The sequence below is a fragment of the Ooceraea biroi genome, chromosome 8 (assembly GCF_003672135.1).
Source record: "Ooceraea biroi isolate clonal line C1 chromosome 8, Obir_v5.4, whole genome shotgun sequence".
In the NCBI taxonomy this organism is placed as follows: Eukaryota; Metazoa; Arthropoda; class Insecta; order Hymenoptera; family Formicidae; genus Ooceraea; species Ooceraea biroi.
The window spans coordinates 14,054,422-14,071,196 of NC_039513.1; the positions used below are offsets into that span (position 1 = coordinate 14,054,422).

Genomic DNA, 16,775 nt, shown 5'->3' on the forward strand with positions numbered 1-16,775 from the left:
TTAGAAACTGTATCAACTGTGCCGCGATATTAAAGAAAAATATTGTTCTTCCCAGAAAGTGTCAGAGAATATAAAATCATGCAAGATGTGTATCTTAACAACATAATCCAGAGGCGCTCGCAATCGGTAAGAGTACTCTAAAATATTCACTTTCAGAAATCAAGAACCTTCAGAAAATCGCTTTCTCAATCTTGTACTCGGATGTTTGTTCAGAAATTTATTGGTTGTAAATTAGCCAACGTTGCTTTTACATTAGAAAGACATTTATTCGGGCCATGAATAAAACATCACGCAGTATATCTCAATGATATAATTTCGAGTCGTGTCACAGACCCCTAAAGCGTGTTAATTTAAGAAATTAACTCAGTGTGGGTCGAGTTTACGGGGTTGCCGGTACACACAGTAGGAACCATTCCAGTTAATGGCCCATCTGTATGTATTATATATATTTTCTCACTACGTGCTTACAACGGCATTAACAATGAAAAGTGGCGCTTTCTAGTTATCAAATTGTTATAGCATCCTGCGATTTTCCTCGTTAATTTAGCAGAAAATTACGAAAATATAAAAATATAAATACGATTTCAGACATATGTTTCTACGTTGCGAATTCGCGTAAGACTTCGTTTAATTTTATCGTTTTATTGATTTTCGTCCTGACCTTCCTAAGTTACGGATAAATTATGGAGGTTTTGTGTAATTATTAGCACACGCGCCCGCGTTATTCGATGTCGAAAGTTATTCAACAGGCAGGTATATTTTTAGAGGAGCATAAAGCGCTAAACGAAAATGGACCGCATGATGCGCGGGACTCAGAAAACGAAAAGCAGGTCTCTGATAGTTTTATCGTGACGTCAGTATAACGGTAATATGAAAATAAACGATCACTAATTTCCAGCAATCCGGATATTAATGCAAAATTTGTTCCAGCCTCCGCGAATGCTGTGAGACATCTTATTTCTATAGAATACACACAGGCGTGTGCCACACATATACCCTCGCGTTTTATCGTTTTTCTATATAACGTATAATTAATTATTCCATATAAAAATTTCTAATTACATAATTGTCATAAAATTATTTAATTAAAAACATGTTAGCAAGCGAAACCTAAAACGTGGTTGTCAGAGTGTATATTTTAATCACTCAATTTATAATAATATTATATATTACATTATATATAATTACAATATACCTATTCGCCGAACGGATCCTGTTTCATGGATGGTTAATGACTAAGGCTTCTGCTTTAGTTTTACTCATATAATTTTGATTCAATAGAGTAAAACTTTTAACGTCAGTTAATAACGTCAAATTATTGTTCCTTGTTTTATGAACTTTGTTCCGTTCTCAAATAGCACAAGAGGCATATTATAATAGAATAGAAACTTCAATTGGTAACATAAAATTATTGCTCCTTGCTTCATCTTGCTTCTCATTCTACTCAAATGACACACAAAGCACATTCGCTTTTCTAGGTGTACAGGGCGACAGCGAGCTATAAATGACATCTCATGTTGAAATTACTGAAGGCACTGCACGCGTGCGATCGAAATGGATTTCTGCAGACGATACAAATTTTTGCATATACTACCGAGACCAGCAAAACGGATCGTATGGTCTTGGCGAGCGGAGAACGGCACAATGTTCCGGGTGCCGGAGAATAATTCGCAATCGACAGCCGAGTGCCTCATCGAATTGACAAACGTCTCTGTCGCCATCCTGACAACACTCGTAGCCGCGATTTTAATTATCAAGTACAAATGCAACACGGACAGAAAGTAAGTTAACAATTAGTCATAAATTACAATTCGAAACAATTGTAATACTATTGCGATAAGATTTTAATTCTCCATTTTCACAATCTGAAAGCCAAACAACCTGAAAGATCATGCTGGAATTCGGCGCCCTTGAATTTACTTATTCTTCTAATTTTACTTTTTACTTGGTACTTGTTGAAGGTATTAGCTGAGGTTGTTTTTAAAAAGATTTTAAAGTATGAAGGTTATTTATAATTTATATATATAATTTATTATTTATAAGGATATTTTCGGTACACGCGAGATACGTATCGATTTTCCACAAAAGACTTCGCGAAAATTTTATGACGAACCAACTTTTTTTCTCGTAAATCTGGGGCAATTAGGTCGCACATTATTCAAAGATTATTCACAATTCAAAGATCCTTCACAATTATTTAACGCGTTAGATGCGGGCTCGAGCAAGTGCGTATTATGCGCATAGCGGAAAAACAGCAATTCGCATAGCTTTCTTAGAAAGTACCGTTCTAAAGAGATAATTTTTAACAAATACTGATAACACGCGGTAATATTCGATTCCCACTTATAATGCGTTGAGCAATAACATCGCAATAAAACGGTAAAAAAATCCATAACCAGAAGCATATTTGATATTAATGCAAATTTATTGACTGAAAGTACGAAGTTTCTTACGCACGTGGCGGCACATTGTAGCGGAACATCTGGCACAAATGTTACTGAAATGGGATACGCGAACTTTCGGGATTACCCGGCAACTTTAATTGGAGTAAGTTTCAATTAGACGAAATGCTTTGTTCGTTTGGGGATGCCCCATGATTCAAACGAGGGATACGTTCAAGGAATTTGCTCCACTTGATGCCATAAGATACGTACACTGCCAGTAATTGCACTTCATTCGTGAATTAATATCTGCAGCACAACCTGCTCAAGTCGTTCTTCCAAATTGTAATAATTACCTAATTTCAAATAATTGCTTAACTTTTATAATAATGCATTATTACTTTGCTGTCTCTTACATCAATTATATTAATTGCGCGGATGTCAGAATATAATCGAATATATAATATATCAAATACGTACAAAATTAATATAAGATTAATTGAATAAGATTACTGCAAGATTATAATAAATGAACAGTAGCGACCAATATTTTTGATAATGTCGCACACTTGTTAATCACATAAATTTATAATCCTCGTATCGTTGCCCTTGAAGCTTAGCTTTCCAGTTATACTCTTTACCAGGTACTGGCGGTGATTAATGAAGCGTTTCTCGAAAAAGAACGCGTTGATTATTTTCATGCGCCAAAGCTGCGCATCGTAACGCAGTTTCATGTTTCGCAGAAGTGACAGACTGCAGAAGTTAATAAATTCCACAGCATTTTCTCTATGATTCAATATCTTGTTTGTCCGACCGCAACACTAGTTACGTCTAATTGAATTAAACAGCATGAACACGTTCCTATTACGACACGTAATCACGTGCATGTATCGGCTATCAACAGTAATTATACTTCTCACGACTGTAAAGCTTCCTCAACAAAATGTTTTGAATTTAGCATCAAGCGCACAAACTTCAAATTTTGCTTTATTTCAGACATGTAAAACAGTTTTTCTTGAATTATTCTAAAATGCAAGAATTCGTTAATTGATATAATCGTTTTTTTATACTTACAGATATACCGTTTTTTTTAATAAGTATTGTTTCTTATAAGTACTGTTTTATAAGTTTGTCTTCTAGAAAAATATGCACCTAAGCAACTTACTTTAGTACACGCAGAATATTCATTAAGAATTTGTCTGGTAAATTTCACCCAACAATGATTTTATATGTCTAATTATTGTATTGTATAATAATAACACGTGTATGTGCCTGGGGCGTGTCGAATTGTTGCCGCATGCAAATGAAGCAATCCCGTTAATCGCGATCGGCGTATCTCATCAACACCGCGCGCGTTTTTATTAATTAATGAAACGGAATGCCGGAATGCGCCCGTGCGTGGAGAGAGATGCCTTGTATTAATTACTGGAATAATTTATAACAGGTTGTAACGACGACTTCTCTCTTACTCTCGTAGGACGAACCTACGACCGCTGATTTTGCATCAACCGTTCAAGGAATGTTAATCCTTTGAGTATCAGAGTTACTTACTTCGTATAAAAGTTTTGTGTTTTTATTCGAAAGTTAATATCAGTACGATAAAATTCTATTTTTCTCAATTATTGATATACAGGGTGAGGTCCATTTCGTTTTTTTAAATGGTATGATATGTTTTTTTACGTATCATCTAGTAGTAGAGCGTTTGAAGATGCGCACATTGATCTACGGGTCAAAATCATTCAAGGTCACTGAAGGCTAAAATTTCTAAGTGCTAGAACTTTTTCATTTCTGAGTTTACGGTATTTTCAATAGCAGAGAACTCTAGGCAATATAAAAAATAATGATATCATCAACTCAGAACTCCTCTGAGAAGAAAAAAATTTTAAACTCGAGAACTTTTTCATTTCTGAATTTACGGTATTTTCAATAGCAGAGAACTCTAGGCAATATAAAAATTAATGATATCATCAACTCAGAACTTCTCGGAAAAGAAAAATTTCTAACGGCTAGAACTTTTTCATTTCTGAATTTACAGTATTTTTAATAGCAGAGAACTCTAGGCAATATAAAAAATAATGATAACAACAACTCAGAACTTCGCGAAAAAAGAAAAAATTTCTAAGGGCTAGAACTTTTTCATTTCTGAGTTTACAGTATTTTTAATAGCAGAGAACTCTAGGCAATATAAAGTAAATTATTTTCCCTTGAAGTTGGCCTTCATTGACCTTGAATGATTTTGACCCGAAAATTAATACGAAAAAAAATCTTTTTAATTATTGAACTTAAGTATATACAATACTATTATCTATATATTTAATTTAGTTTAATAGCAGAATACTTATTAACACGTTATCAATTTCTAATTTTGTTGCTTTATTGTAACTTTACGTACTCGTAACTTCACAGACCATATTTCTGTCTGAAATATACTACTGCTTTTTACACGTAAAACGGAATGTAAACGAGAACGCAGAAGTAATAGTAGACATAACGTACGCGACTTTCACCGTTCACTTCGCTGCTTCGCAATACTGCTACACGCATGCATCGAGATCGCAAGAAGAGTAATGCAGTAATTATTAGATTTATTGCTTCCTTCTACTCCGCAATCGAACTCATCAGAAGCGGACTTGTTTCGAGCTTGTCGTTCGAGTCATCGACAAATTAACTCGATGCGCACGGCTCGCAGTCATCATGAAATTAATTAGAAGCTACATAAACGATATCTTTAACGTATCAATAAAGCCCGATTAATCTTCCGTAAGCGTGTGTTCTTTAACGGCGGAAAGACAAAGATGCATCGGGTACCCGCTTAACATTTAATAAGCCTCAAGATGGAAGTAATTCGCTTAATCTGCGACGCATGCACGCACCCTCTAATATTTCCCAATCGTGTATATATAACTTACGTAACAACAGCGAGCACCCAGAAATGCACAGGACAAGCCAGTAACGGTGACATCACGATCACGATCGCATAACACCAGCACATACCCGGGGAATCACGAGTGGAATGACTCAGAGGTCATTCAGGTTCGTCAAGGCGCGTCCAACCCCCTATCCCAATCTCTACCTGTCGAAAATGTAAATGCGCTCGTACAAAATACCTGACGTGAATATCATGTGTAACAAGATGCTTCGCTTGCAATCCTTTACTCTGCCTTTCGTCAAGGCTCGACTGACTCGCTAACGTCTTAGCGATTATGATTGGAATTAATAATAGCTTAATAAGATTTATGAGATTTTGCTCATGTATTTATTATAATATTATTATAATAATTAACTCTAGCACACAAAAGTGAAGAGAAAATAATTAGACTGCAAGAACTGAGTTATAATTAATTTGCAGTAATAATACTTGAATAATAATATTTATAATATTATAATATTGTTCATAGTAATATTCATTCTCTCTCGAAGTTTAGTAGAAATAGATTATTTTTCTGGAAATTTAGTTTTTTAATATCTTGTGATGAAGTCTTTTTTTGAAGCATAATGCAGTGCACAAGTATACAATGTATAATGTATACTTTTTAATGTTAATTTCTGTGCGATATGTTGAATGCATGGAGCGTATCACGCGATCTCTAGTATTCGATATAATTTCTCACGAAATTATAATCCATATCATACGAACACGAGGCTACGCAAGGCTATAAATGATGATTCAGTACAGTTATTAGTCTTATTAAAGAACCCGGTATTAGTGTAATAATAATAAACGCATTACACATCCCGCTTAGCGGCTGCATCACGTATGTGCGTGACAACGTAGTTATTTTATGCATAGAATATAATCTCGTAGATAAAGAGAATGTACTCATTGTCAGACACCAGGCTAATTCGTGGGATAAAGAAAGAGTAATCGCATGAGGAAAACTGTAAGTAATGCTTACAAGCTGGAACAGTTACTGTTTTCTTCGTATTGATCGAATTCTCAAGAAATTGAAATAACTCTTAAATGTTACGAACAAAGTCAACTCAATAGAAATTATTATTATAGAATGTATAAGTTCCTTTATAATTATTGCGTTTCATGCCAACTAACCAATGTGTTCCTCTTTTGAAATTTTATAATATAAATTATTATATTTATATATCTAAATAAAATTATTATTGATATGATTGCACATGTACTGTTTAATGAAGATAGATCGTATTTCCCTTTTTTGCAATTTTATTGAAAATGTATTCTAAATTAATTCAATTAAAAGTTAACGACAACTCAAACATATGATTAAATTCTTGCAGTTAATTCATCTAGTTAGTTTATCTAAATTTGTGTAAATTTTCCTTCAGTCTAAAAATAGCAATATTTACTATAAATCTAATCTTATTCCATATAGGATGTTGTATAAATCTCATTTTATTTTATATGAGCTAAATATAATTCCAAGTGCAAAAATAACGTGATCTCTCTTTCTCGCTCAGGCCTTCCAAATCGCTTCTGCCACTTCACACGTGTAGGACCTTACTTTGTATGTTACTGGTGACGACACTTTTATTGGAGCTATGCGAGTTCGTATTGACGTCGATTTCGCTATCGTCGATCTTGACGATGATCGCGGTGCTATTCTGTTGGATATTGCATCGAGAAACCGAAATCAGGGACGGTTTTGGTACCGCTGCGTCCGGCGGCGGATTTACGATAATTGGCCTTTCACGAGCGTGGAGACTTTCATACTTATGCAGGTGCACTATCAATAACTACGACATAAAATGTTTTCCGTTGCACGGAGACGAGCTTTGGTAATTATACAAGAAGAAATATTGCAGATTTGGCCTGTCAGTTCAACATGTTCGTGTCACGACCACGGCGACTGCTGCTGTTTGTTGCGGATTACTCGCCATTATCGATTCCTACACCCTTTATCGCATGGTGAGTCTAATTGTTTGATTGAAATGAATCTTCAAGTTGAATTTGCGTTAATCCTTTTTCTTAGCTCTTTTAGTGATAATTAGGTATGGTTATAGCTAATACTATTCAATTTTACTGTTAATTATTAAATTCTCTCACATAATTTGAATATAAAATAGAGATCAATCTGACAAGGCTTAAGAGACAAGAAAACTTGATTCTTAGAGTTTTTTTAAAAAAGGAAAATTAATATACATATTATAATTTTACGTATCATAAATTTTTTTCAACCAGTTCTTTGAAGATAACATAATGTCTTTCTTTTTCTTTTTCATCAAAGTACATATGACCAAAGTACATGATTCATTCTCGGCGCGAGTTTCGGCATGAACGCGTAGGATGATATTAAACGTACACAAGTGTTACTCAAGCCAACAACTAACTTAAGAAAATTATGTTCTTATCGAAGGTAGCCAGTTGCTCGGGCAACTAAATGTAAACGTTTGTTTTACATTTAGCGAGTTTGTTTGAACAATAATGGTTATTATCATGCAGCGGTGAGACGTGCTTATCAAGCACTAACACAGCACTTTTTGTTCGATCGTTATACCGGCACGTCCGTGAAAATCGCTTCTGTTCGATTAGACAAGTTACCAGGAGCCCTTGCTTTAATCCAAACTAAATGTTTAATCTGGAATTTCAAGATCAACCATCTCTATCTCAGACGAAGACGATAAATCTTTCCATTTGAGAAGAAATAAATCTACGATCGCATTTGAAACATTATAACAAAAACTAATTAAATCCAAAAATTACAAGAATAAAAGCGTATACGAAAAATCGTATTTTAACTTGAGAAATACGACCCGACTTTTTTTCTGCAGATAGAGTTATCTTCCCTGTAAGCTTTCTCAGCCATTAAGGCGCAACTTTTAGATGCGTGCCCTTGGAACTCGCGGCCAAGCACTCCCATGCAAATCCCCGAATGGCTCCTCGCCATCTCTCTAGCGGGAGATGCGGTAAAATCTTTCTCATTCGTGCGCGTTTACGACTTCCTCGGCTCGATAAAAGCAAACAGGCGTTTTACTGCACTCGACTTTTCCCCTCGCGCGTAAACCAAACGTATAAACACTCGCGCCGGCCAGTCCGCCTCGCGGGCCCGTTTTCTCACTGTTAATACATCGACGACGACGATGTTTCGACTACGGCCGTTAGATGCAAAAGTGCCGGAGGTACACCATGAAGAGACCCGATGACGCGCGGAACACCTACGTGCACTCCGCCTCGCCGTTCCTCAGCAGGATCACCTTCCACTGGGTGACTGACCTGCTGTCGCGCGGCTATCACGCACCCCTGGAACTCCACGACCTTGGACAACTTCCAGACGAGGAGACCACGAGGAATCAGTTCGAGCGCTTCCGCGATATATACGAGACCGAGAGGGTAACGGCTTTACGTCATTTCTCCTACGCAGAAAAATTTCCGCGAAAAAATAAATCTATTCACCCTGCATGCGAGCGTTTATTTCTCATAAGCGATTCTCTCTTAATGCGGGAGAAGTTGAAAAGCTTCGCGAGCAGTTCTTTGAAAGATTGAGATAAATAGTTGTCTATATATGATGTTTTCTTTACTTACTAAGCGTACTGCGAATTTTCAAATGTTAATGATCGGTACATTGAATTTTGGATCAAGTTGGCGAATTCGATTTTCGTACTTTTAGTAATGAAGAATTCCACGTATGTAGATTTACTATATATATGTAAACTAAGTTATATCAAATTTCTAGCTACGAAGCCGTGGCAGGAAAGTGTCTTTATGGAAATGTTTCTGGAGACGAATATGGTTAGCTTTCGCGGTGGGTGGCGTCTTAAAGCTCTTCGGGGACGCTACGACTTTGATAGGTCCGATGGCAATCTCCAAGATTATCGATTTCGTGTCGAATCTTCAAGAAAACCCGTCAGGCAAAAGTTTCTCTTCGAAGGTACCTGTTTATGCATCTCTATCGTTTCTCGATGCTTTAATTAATTCAGCCAGCTAAAATATTAAAATGTTGTTTAGGGAGCCATGACATTTTCCGAAATTCTGAAAAATGGGTATTTCCTGGGGATCGTAGTTTTTCTCGCGACTATCTTGCAGAGCACGATAAGCCAAGCGTCCACTCACGTGCTCTGCGTCGGAGGGATACGCTTGCGAACAGCCCTTCAGGTATTTTATCATTTTGCTTAAAAGTAGAAGATAAGATAAGAGAATCATTGTGTATATTCGGCGAATAATTTAAAAGTCATCCTTTCTTCCTTTCACGCTTAACTCTCAGAAGATAAAATTTCATGGAATTATATTGTGTCCTCAGGCACTAATTTACGATAAGGCTCTCCGCTTATCCTCCTGGAGTATCTCTGAGGAAGAAAAACCGTCCGACAAGGATAAGGATCAGCACTGCCATCAGCAGGCCGTCGATATCGGGACCCTGACGAATCTCATGGCCGAAGACGCGTACAACGTGATGAGCTTCTTCTGGATCGGTCATTACATCTGGGCCATCCCACTAAAGGCAAGAGCATTTAACTGAACAGATGCGTAGAAAAATATCAAACGCACATATCATACATATGCTACATGTTACTACAATATTTAAAAAATCATTCAAATCAATCGCGGAGTCAATCTGCTTTTTCGTGCAATAATTTCCTTCGTTCTGATATCGTTCCAATTTAATTCGTGTCCAGATTGGCGTCATCATTTTCCTGCTGTACTTGAAACTGGGCGTCAGTGCAATTATGGGAGCAATTTGCTGTATATTGATCGTCACGCCGATGCAGCTAGTTCTTGGGAAACGAATGTCCGAGAACTCCAAGTCCATAGCAGTAAGAAAAAGATCGCTGTGCTCTCGATATGAGTTCTTGATATTTAACACACATACATGTATATCTCATCGTTAGATTACGTCTTCGTTTGTCATTGCGCTTTGTCAAATGACTAAACCGCGCGTCTTGTTATCCAGTTAATTGCAATTTACAGACTCGTTTAATAGTATTAATTGATTGACTGCAGGATAAAAGCGATGCTCGTCTTCGGCTGGTTAATGAGATTCTTCAAGGGATGCGTCTCATTAAGCTACGCGCCTGGGAAAATGTCTTCGAGGAACGCATACGCAAAACTCGGGACCAAGAGTTAAAATTGTTGGACAAGGATTCCGTGTACTGGGCGTTCATCAGTGAGTGATTCCGCTTTCATTCACAAATTATTTCGTCTGTTAATTGTAAACTTTATGTACGTTACTTTGATTTCGCGTGAAAAGTGAAGATTCGTGCGAACAATCGTGCAATTTTACAATTTCTATAATTTAATGATTATAATCTTATTATCTATCTGATAATTTCTGTAGTAATTTTTTTCAATATTTAGTTCATGATTTCAATAGTTGGATTTATGTTAATATCCGTACGTTAAGTCGCACTAATTTATCTGCGCAGATTTCCTGACGCATGCCTCCTCCGTTCTGATGACTCTCTTCACATTTGGAATTTATTTCTGGCTGGAGGAACGAAATCTCGACGCGGGGAACGTTTTTGCCAGTCTCGCCCTCTTTTCGCAGCTGACCGTGCCGCTTTTCATCTTTCCGGTGATAGTGCCGATTATCATCAACGCCATGGTGAGGAATAACGCTTGGGATAATACTCTTTAAACTCAGCCCCTTCCAACGAGACATTCCAACGATATGTCTTGGCAGATTTCTACGACGAGACTAGAGGACTTTCTGCAACTACCAGAAATCGTGAACATTCTCCCTGAACCAAATAAACGAAAATCGGCCGCAGACACGTTGTTGAAGACAAATTCGTACATCGATAATCATGTGAGTATTTCTTTATCGAGGAATCCAAATTTTAATTTCTTCTTTTAATTTGTTTTTATATATAATAAATTGCAAAGAGACAATTCAATTAGAATTGTCAAATCAAATCAAATTTTAGTGAAAGATTATCGACTTTTTATAAAATTATATAAAATTAAATTAAATTTTCTTCTCAGGTGGAAGCAATAAACAGCGTCACGACTTTCGGATCGCTCGACAACATCGTGGAGGACGAGGAAGACCCGCAGTCGAACACTTTACGTGGATTCAATTTGGCAATTGACTCCTCGGTCGACACGGTATTCGAAAGAGATCCGGAAGTCCCAGAATCAGTGCTCAGGATCACATCGAGCATCTTCACATGGGGATCTGACGAAAATACGCTGACGGTTAACGGTCTCAATTTTCCACGAGGTGAGTAATGTAAATCTTGCCAAAAGTAGAATTTTTACGAACATAAGAATTTATACCTCTACATCATCGAAAATCTTTTTCAGGACAATTGACAATAATAGTGGGGAAAACCGGCAGCGGAAAGACCTCTTTACTATTGGCGCTCTTAGGAGAGATTCAGAGAATAAGCGGCAGCATCGAATGGAGCAAGTAATGATAACTATAACGAGAGATCAACAATTTCGATTAATGATAACACCAATATATCTGCATCGACTGAAAATATCACGTGTTGCTTTTTGTCAGAGGTCTGAAGATCGCCTACGTGGCACAACGGCCGTGGCTCCAGAACGCGACTCTGAGGGACAACATTCTCTTCGGCTCCGCATATCGGCCGCGAAGATATTACAACGTGCTACGTGCGTGCGCCCTTCAACCGGATGTAGACATGCTTCCCGGTCGAGATCTGACTAGGATCGGCGAGCGAGGGATCAATTTGAGCGGAGGACAGAAGCAAAGAGTCACCGTAGCTCGAGCCCTTTACAGCGACGCCGATGTCGTCCTCATGGTACATATTTATATACTTTGCGCAGTTTAGTGAACACTAATCTACTATCTTTTCATGTAAAAGATTTATACATGATAAGTTGTTGCTGAAACTTGTTTGCAGGATGACCCACTGTCGGCGTTGGATTATCACGTCGGTCGACAGATCTTTGATCATGCCGTGAGAAAGTTTCTGCTGAGGAGCGGTCGAACCGTAATCATGATCAGTCACAGACTGGAGCTGTTATCTGCTGCCCATCAGGTATCAAAATTTTCTTAACAATATTATTTTTTGGGATTAATACAATAATATATTACAATAAATTGAAATCTTGTTTCTTATAAAAAAAATGATAGAGAAATAAAGCGAGTTTTTAAATTAAGGTGATTGTCATGGATGCTTGTCGAGTTCGCGCTGTCGGAATGAAATCCAGCATCGAGGATATGGATCCCGAATTAGCGGCGGAGTGGCGAACCGCAGCTACAAGACGGGAGAATGAAAATCGCTACCAAAAAACTGCCAAGGATAGATGGTCCTTGATTAGACTAGTCTCCAGGATCGGAATCAACGTAAGTAGACACAATAATCGTGAATCATCGATCGCGGCATCCACGTAATATATCAGAAAAGCGGATATACAGGGTGAGGCACCTAAAAATCTCGGCTGTTATTGGTGATAGAAAAAAATGTGTCAGATCAAACTTGCATGGTTTCGAGGGACACATAATTTGTTCTAAATAATTTTTTATTAGGTGAACGCGTAGAGGTCATATGAAGGTCAACTTCGTTTTTTTTTAATGGTATATGTTTTTTTACGTACCATCTAGTAGAGCGTTTGAAGATGCGCACATTGATCTACGGGTCAAAATCACTCAAGGTCACTGAAGGCTAAAATTTCTAAGTGCTAGAACTTTTTCATTTCTGAGTTTACGGTATTTTCAATAGCAGAGAACTCTAGGCAATATAAAAAATATAGATATCAACAACTCAGAACTCCTCTGAGAAGAAAAAAATTTTAAACTCGAGAACTTTTTTATTTCTGAGTTTACGGTATTTTCAATAGCAGAGAACTCTAGGCAATATAAAAAATATAGATATCAACAACTCAGAACTTCTCGGAAAAGAAAAAATTTCTAACGGCTAGAACTTTTTCATTTCTGAGTTTACGGTATTTTCAATAGCAGAGAACTCTAGGCAATATAAAAAATAATAATATCATCAACTCAGAACTTCTCGGAAAAGAAAAAATTTCTAACGGCTAGAACTTTTTCATTTCTGAGTTTACATAGTATTTTCAATAGCAGAGAACTCTAGGCAATATAAAGTAAATTATTTTCCCTTGTAGTTGGTCTTCAGTGACCTTGAATGATTTTGACCCGTAGATCAATGTGCGCATCTTCGAACGCTCTACTAGATGGTACGTAAAAAAATATATCATACCATTTAAAAAAACGAAGTTGACCTTCATATGACCTCTACGCGTCCACCTAATAAAAAACTATTTAGAAAAAATTGTGTCCCTCGAAACCATGCAAGTTTGGTCTGACACATTTTTTTCTATCACCAATAACAGCCGAGATATTCAGGTGGCCTGTTTTAGGTGCCTCACCCTGTATAAGCAGATATAAACACAAGCAAGAGAGAAACTATAAAAATGTTAAAGTATATAAGTATATATTAAAGTAGATAAATATATAATACAAGCAATATAAATAAAACACGTAACGTTTCCTCTTGTTATATGTTCTCAGAATCCACCCGTGTTCGTACCTTTAAGACTGCGTCGGACAACTCTGTCCGGATCAAGATACTTGAGTCATGATCTCACGGATCTTCCGGTACCGACGGAAGAATGGAATACTGCTAAGAAACGATCGAAGACATATCGCGAAACCCTCAGATCGACGAGTCTTCAACCGCAGAAACGACCGCCGCCAGTTCTTCGGCAAAATAGCACGCCGACGATAATCGAAAATCATTATGTCGCACCGAGGTACGAATTTTGAAAAAAATATTTCTTTATTTTATATAAAATGTAACAAATATAAATTTCACTCTTCGTTTATTGGAACTTTGAGAAAATCGATCTTTCCCTAACAAAGATTCGTCGGCGCGTTTTTTAAACTTGCAATATTAAATACTTTTACAATAAATATTTAATATTGCAAATAAATAAGTGTAAAATAGTAAAACATATTATTGAAACGTTAAATAAATTAATTTCTTGCATCTTTTACAGAAAGAGGAATAATACATATGACAACGGACAACCTAGCAGTGTGTTGAAACAATTCTTCTCTACGAGGTTTCAATCTTTTCTTTTACATAAGAACAATCCTAGACATATAATATATCTGTGAAGACAACATAATTTATTGCTATTATATGTAATTGAAAAAATATGAAACTAATTGCACGAACTTTAGGTATCCCGAGGAAATGACGTTGAACAGAGATAAAAGCGTCCTGCGCCGTCTCATGTCGGGTTCTAGCAAGTAAGTACGACAGAAAGAATTACCCGGAAAAAATTACACGAAAGTAATTGAAAAAATTAAATGTATCTTCTTTTTTCAGAGTAAGTCAGCAGGAACGCGAATTTCCAGTGAAGCGACTACTATCGATAGAATCCCGAACCACCGATGATACGGACGATGTGGAAGAAAGTTAGTTACCAAAATTATTCTTACACATCACATCTCTCTAAACATGGTTTTAATCACTTTTCAGTCATCATTCAATCAATAATTTAAAATATTTCTTTTTCATTTTTATTTTTTTCCAATATTCAAGAATGTAAATTCTGAATTTCCCTCAGTTCTTGACGATGAAGACACAGATGAGCAAGGCGAATTCGAAATGGACGATAAAAGCGGGATGGTCACCAGAATGATATGGATAGAGTACACAAAGGCTGGTGGATGGATACCAGGACTCGTCTATGTCATAGCAGCGTTGGCCTACCAAATTCTTCGCGTGTACACCGATCTCTGGTTGAGCCGATGGACCGATCAAAGCGTTCACTCGATACCAAGCGAACAGCAGGATGTAAGCAACTGTTTGCAACAATTCACGTGAATGAATTTTACGGCAACAGAAATATTACAGTCATATACTACAGTATCGTCCAGGAGGAAGCTGCAATTGGAAGAAACCAACTCTGTGCCAAATTTGTATATATTATAATTCAATGTTCTTCTCCCAGACGGTGTCCTACTTCAAGGTGTACATTATCGTGTCAGTCGGTTCCATTCTCTTATCATTCCTGTACAACGTAGCGGGTCAGTGGGCAGGTGCCAGAGCAAGACGAAGACTGCATCAGGAATCCGTCATCGGGCTTCTTGACGCGCCCGTTTCTTTCTTCGACCGCAATCCTATCGGGAAGATCCTGAACAGATTCAGCGCCGACATGGGCGTCATAGACAAGGTAAAAAACAATCTGTACGATTAGAGTACATGACTGTTCGTAATTAACGTTATCATTTAGCTGCGATAATTCATTTACGAATATCGTCAGCAGTGACTAACGAATGCAAAGTGATGCAAATCGATTTTAATTTAGTATGATTTCTTGTGTGTCAAGAAAATATCTACATCAATCAAGAGACTGACGTCCTTCGTGCTACTCTGCAGCTCGGCGATGATCGTCAACGTTATCATCTCACCGTGGTTTTTGATCGCCGCTGTACCCACCAGCTGCGCTTATTACGTTTTACAAAGATTTTACAGACGGAGCGCCAGGCAATTGCAACGACTGGACGGCAGGTAGCAATAATTATTGTGATCTTGTATTATAAATAATGTGTAAAGATTATTACCTTTCTTTCGCTTCTTTTGATACCGAGATACATAAATAATTGTATACATATTGTTTGAAGCACGAGAGGACCGGTAGCAGCGCATTTTTCGGAAACTCTGTCCGGACTACCAACACTGAGGGCATTCAAGCAAGAGAATCGTTTCATGGAGGAGACGATGCGACGCCTCGACGTGAACACGAACGCGTTTCTCATCTTGAACACCAGCAGCAGATGGCTCGGCATCGCGCTGGTAAGAATATCGAAATAGTGCAATAATACCAAAAGTTTCGAGTCGCAAAAGATCATTTTTAAACATCAACAACTAAAATAATTTAGATTGATATGATTTTCATTTTATTATAAAAAGTTTTATCAAAAATTGATAATAAAAAACAAGTTTTCATAAATAAAATCAATATATGACAAGTCTCAGTCATTGAATTCATTGTAATTTTAATTAATTCAGATATATTTAAATTCGAATTAATACTGATTAAATCGTAATTTTAGGATTATCTAGGCGCCGTTATCGTAGTGACAGCCATCATTGCAGTTTTACTTTCCGCCGAATTATATCCAAACCGCGTTACGCCCGCGCTGGTAGGCCTGGCGATCAACTACACTCTCTTGGTGCCAATATATTTGAACTGGGTGGTCAAGTTTACCGCAGAGATCGAAATGTATATGGGGAGCGTGGCCCGGATATCCGCGTACAGAAACACGCAACCAGAGAACTATTGCGAAGAAACTGGTAACTATGTATTTTCAAGTTTTATCATTTATCACTATTAATTTACAAAAATGCAAAATACGTATTAGTTATTAATTTTTTACGCGCGCACAATAAGCGTACAATATATCATCGATAATTAATACAAAATTTATCGTCTATTGCGTTCTTAGATAATTTTATATTCGTAACCTAAGCAAATTGAATCTAATA

At 37.1% G+C, this 16,775-nt stretch overlaps 1 protein-coding gene across 1 annotated transcript in view; it reads left to right on the forward strand.

Moving 5' to 3' along the window:
- LOC105275017 (ATP-binding cassette sub-family C member Sur) overlaps nucleotides 1-16,775 on the forward strand; it is a 35,221-nt gene that overhangs the window by 677 nt on the left and 17,769 nt on the right. Inside the window, exons 2-27 of the mRNA XM_011331603.3 lie at nucleotides 56-126; nucleotides 766-1,781; nucleotides 6,813-7,073; nucleotides 7,158-7,260; nucleotides 8,455-8,682; nucleotides 9,026-9,220; nucleotides 9,298-9,444; nucleotides 9,590-9,790; nucleotides 9,966-10,103; nucleotides 10,291-10,453; nucleotides 10,713-10,891; nucleotides 10,970-11,095; nucleotides 11,272-11,509; nucleotides 11,593-11,698; nucleotides 11,795-12,056; nucleotides 12,159-12,296; nucleotides 12,419-12,604; nucleotides 13,787-14,028; nucleotides 14,275-14,340; nucleotides 14,462-14,530; nucleotides 14,610-14,698; nucleotides 14,851-15,080; nucleotides 15,238-15,459; nucleotides 15,616-15,797; nucleotides 15,911-16,082; nucleotides 16,343-16,583. Of these exons, the coding sequence (XP_011329905.2) occupies nucleotides 1,555-1,781; nucleotides 6,813-7,073; nucleotides 7,158-7,260; nucleotides 8,455-8,682; nucleotides 9,026-9,220; nucleotides 9,298-9,444; nucleotides 9,590-9,790; nucleotides 9,966-10,103; nucleotides 10,291-10,453; nucleotides 10,713-10,891; nucleotides 10,970-11,095; nucleotides 11,272-11,509; nucleotides 11,593-11,698; nucleotides 11,795-12,056; nucleotides 12,159-12,296; nucleotides 12,419-12,604; nucleotides 13,787-14,028; nucleotides 14,275-14,340; nucleotides 14,462-14,530; nucleotides 14,610-14,698; nucleotides 14,851-15,080; nucleotides 15,238-15,459; nucleotides 15,616-15,797; nucleotides 15,911-16,082; nucleotides 16,343-16,583 (4,411 nt within the window). The 5' untranslated portion in view covers nucleotides 56-126; nucleotides 766-1,554. The remainder of the gene's footprint in view (nucleotides 1-55; nucleotides 127-765; nucleotides 1,782-6,812; nucleotides 7,074-7,157; nucleotides 7,261-8,454; nucleotides 8,683-9,025; nucleotides 9,221-9,297; nucleotides 9,445-9,589; nucleotides 9,791-9,965; nucleotides 10,104-10,290; nucleotides 10,454-10,712; nucleotides 10,892-10,969; nucleotides 11,096-11,271; nucleotides 11,510-11,592; nucleotides 11,699-11,794; nucleotides 12,057-12,158; nucleotides 12,297-12,418; nucleotides 12,605-13,786; nucleotides 14,029-14,274; nucleotides 14,341-14,461; nucleotides 14,531-14,609; nucleotides 14,699-14,850; nucleotides 15,081-15,237; nucleotides 15,460-15,615; nucleotides 15,798-15,910; nucleotides 16,083-16,342; nucleotides 16,584-16,775) is intronic.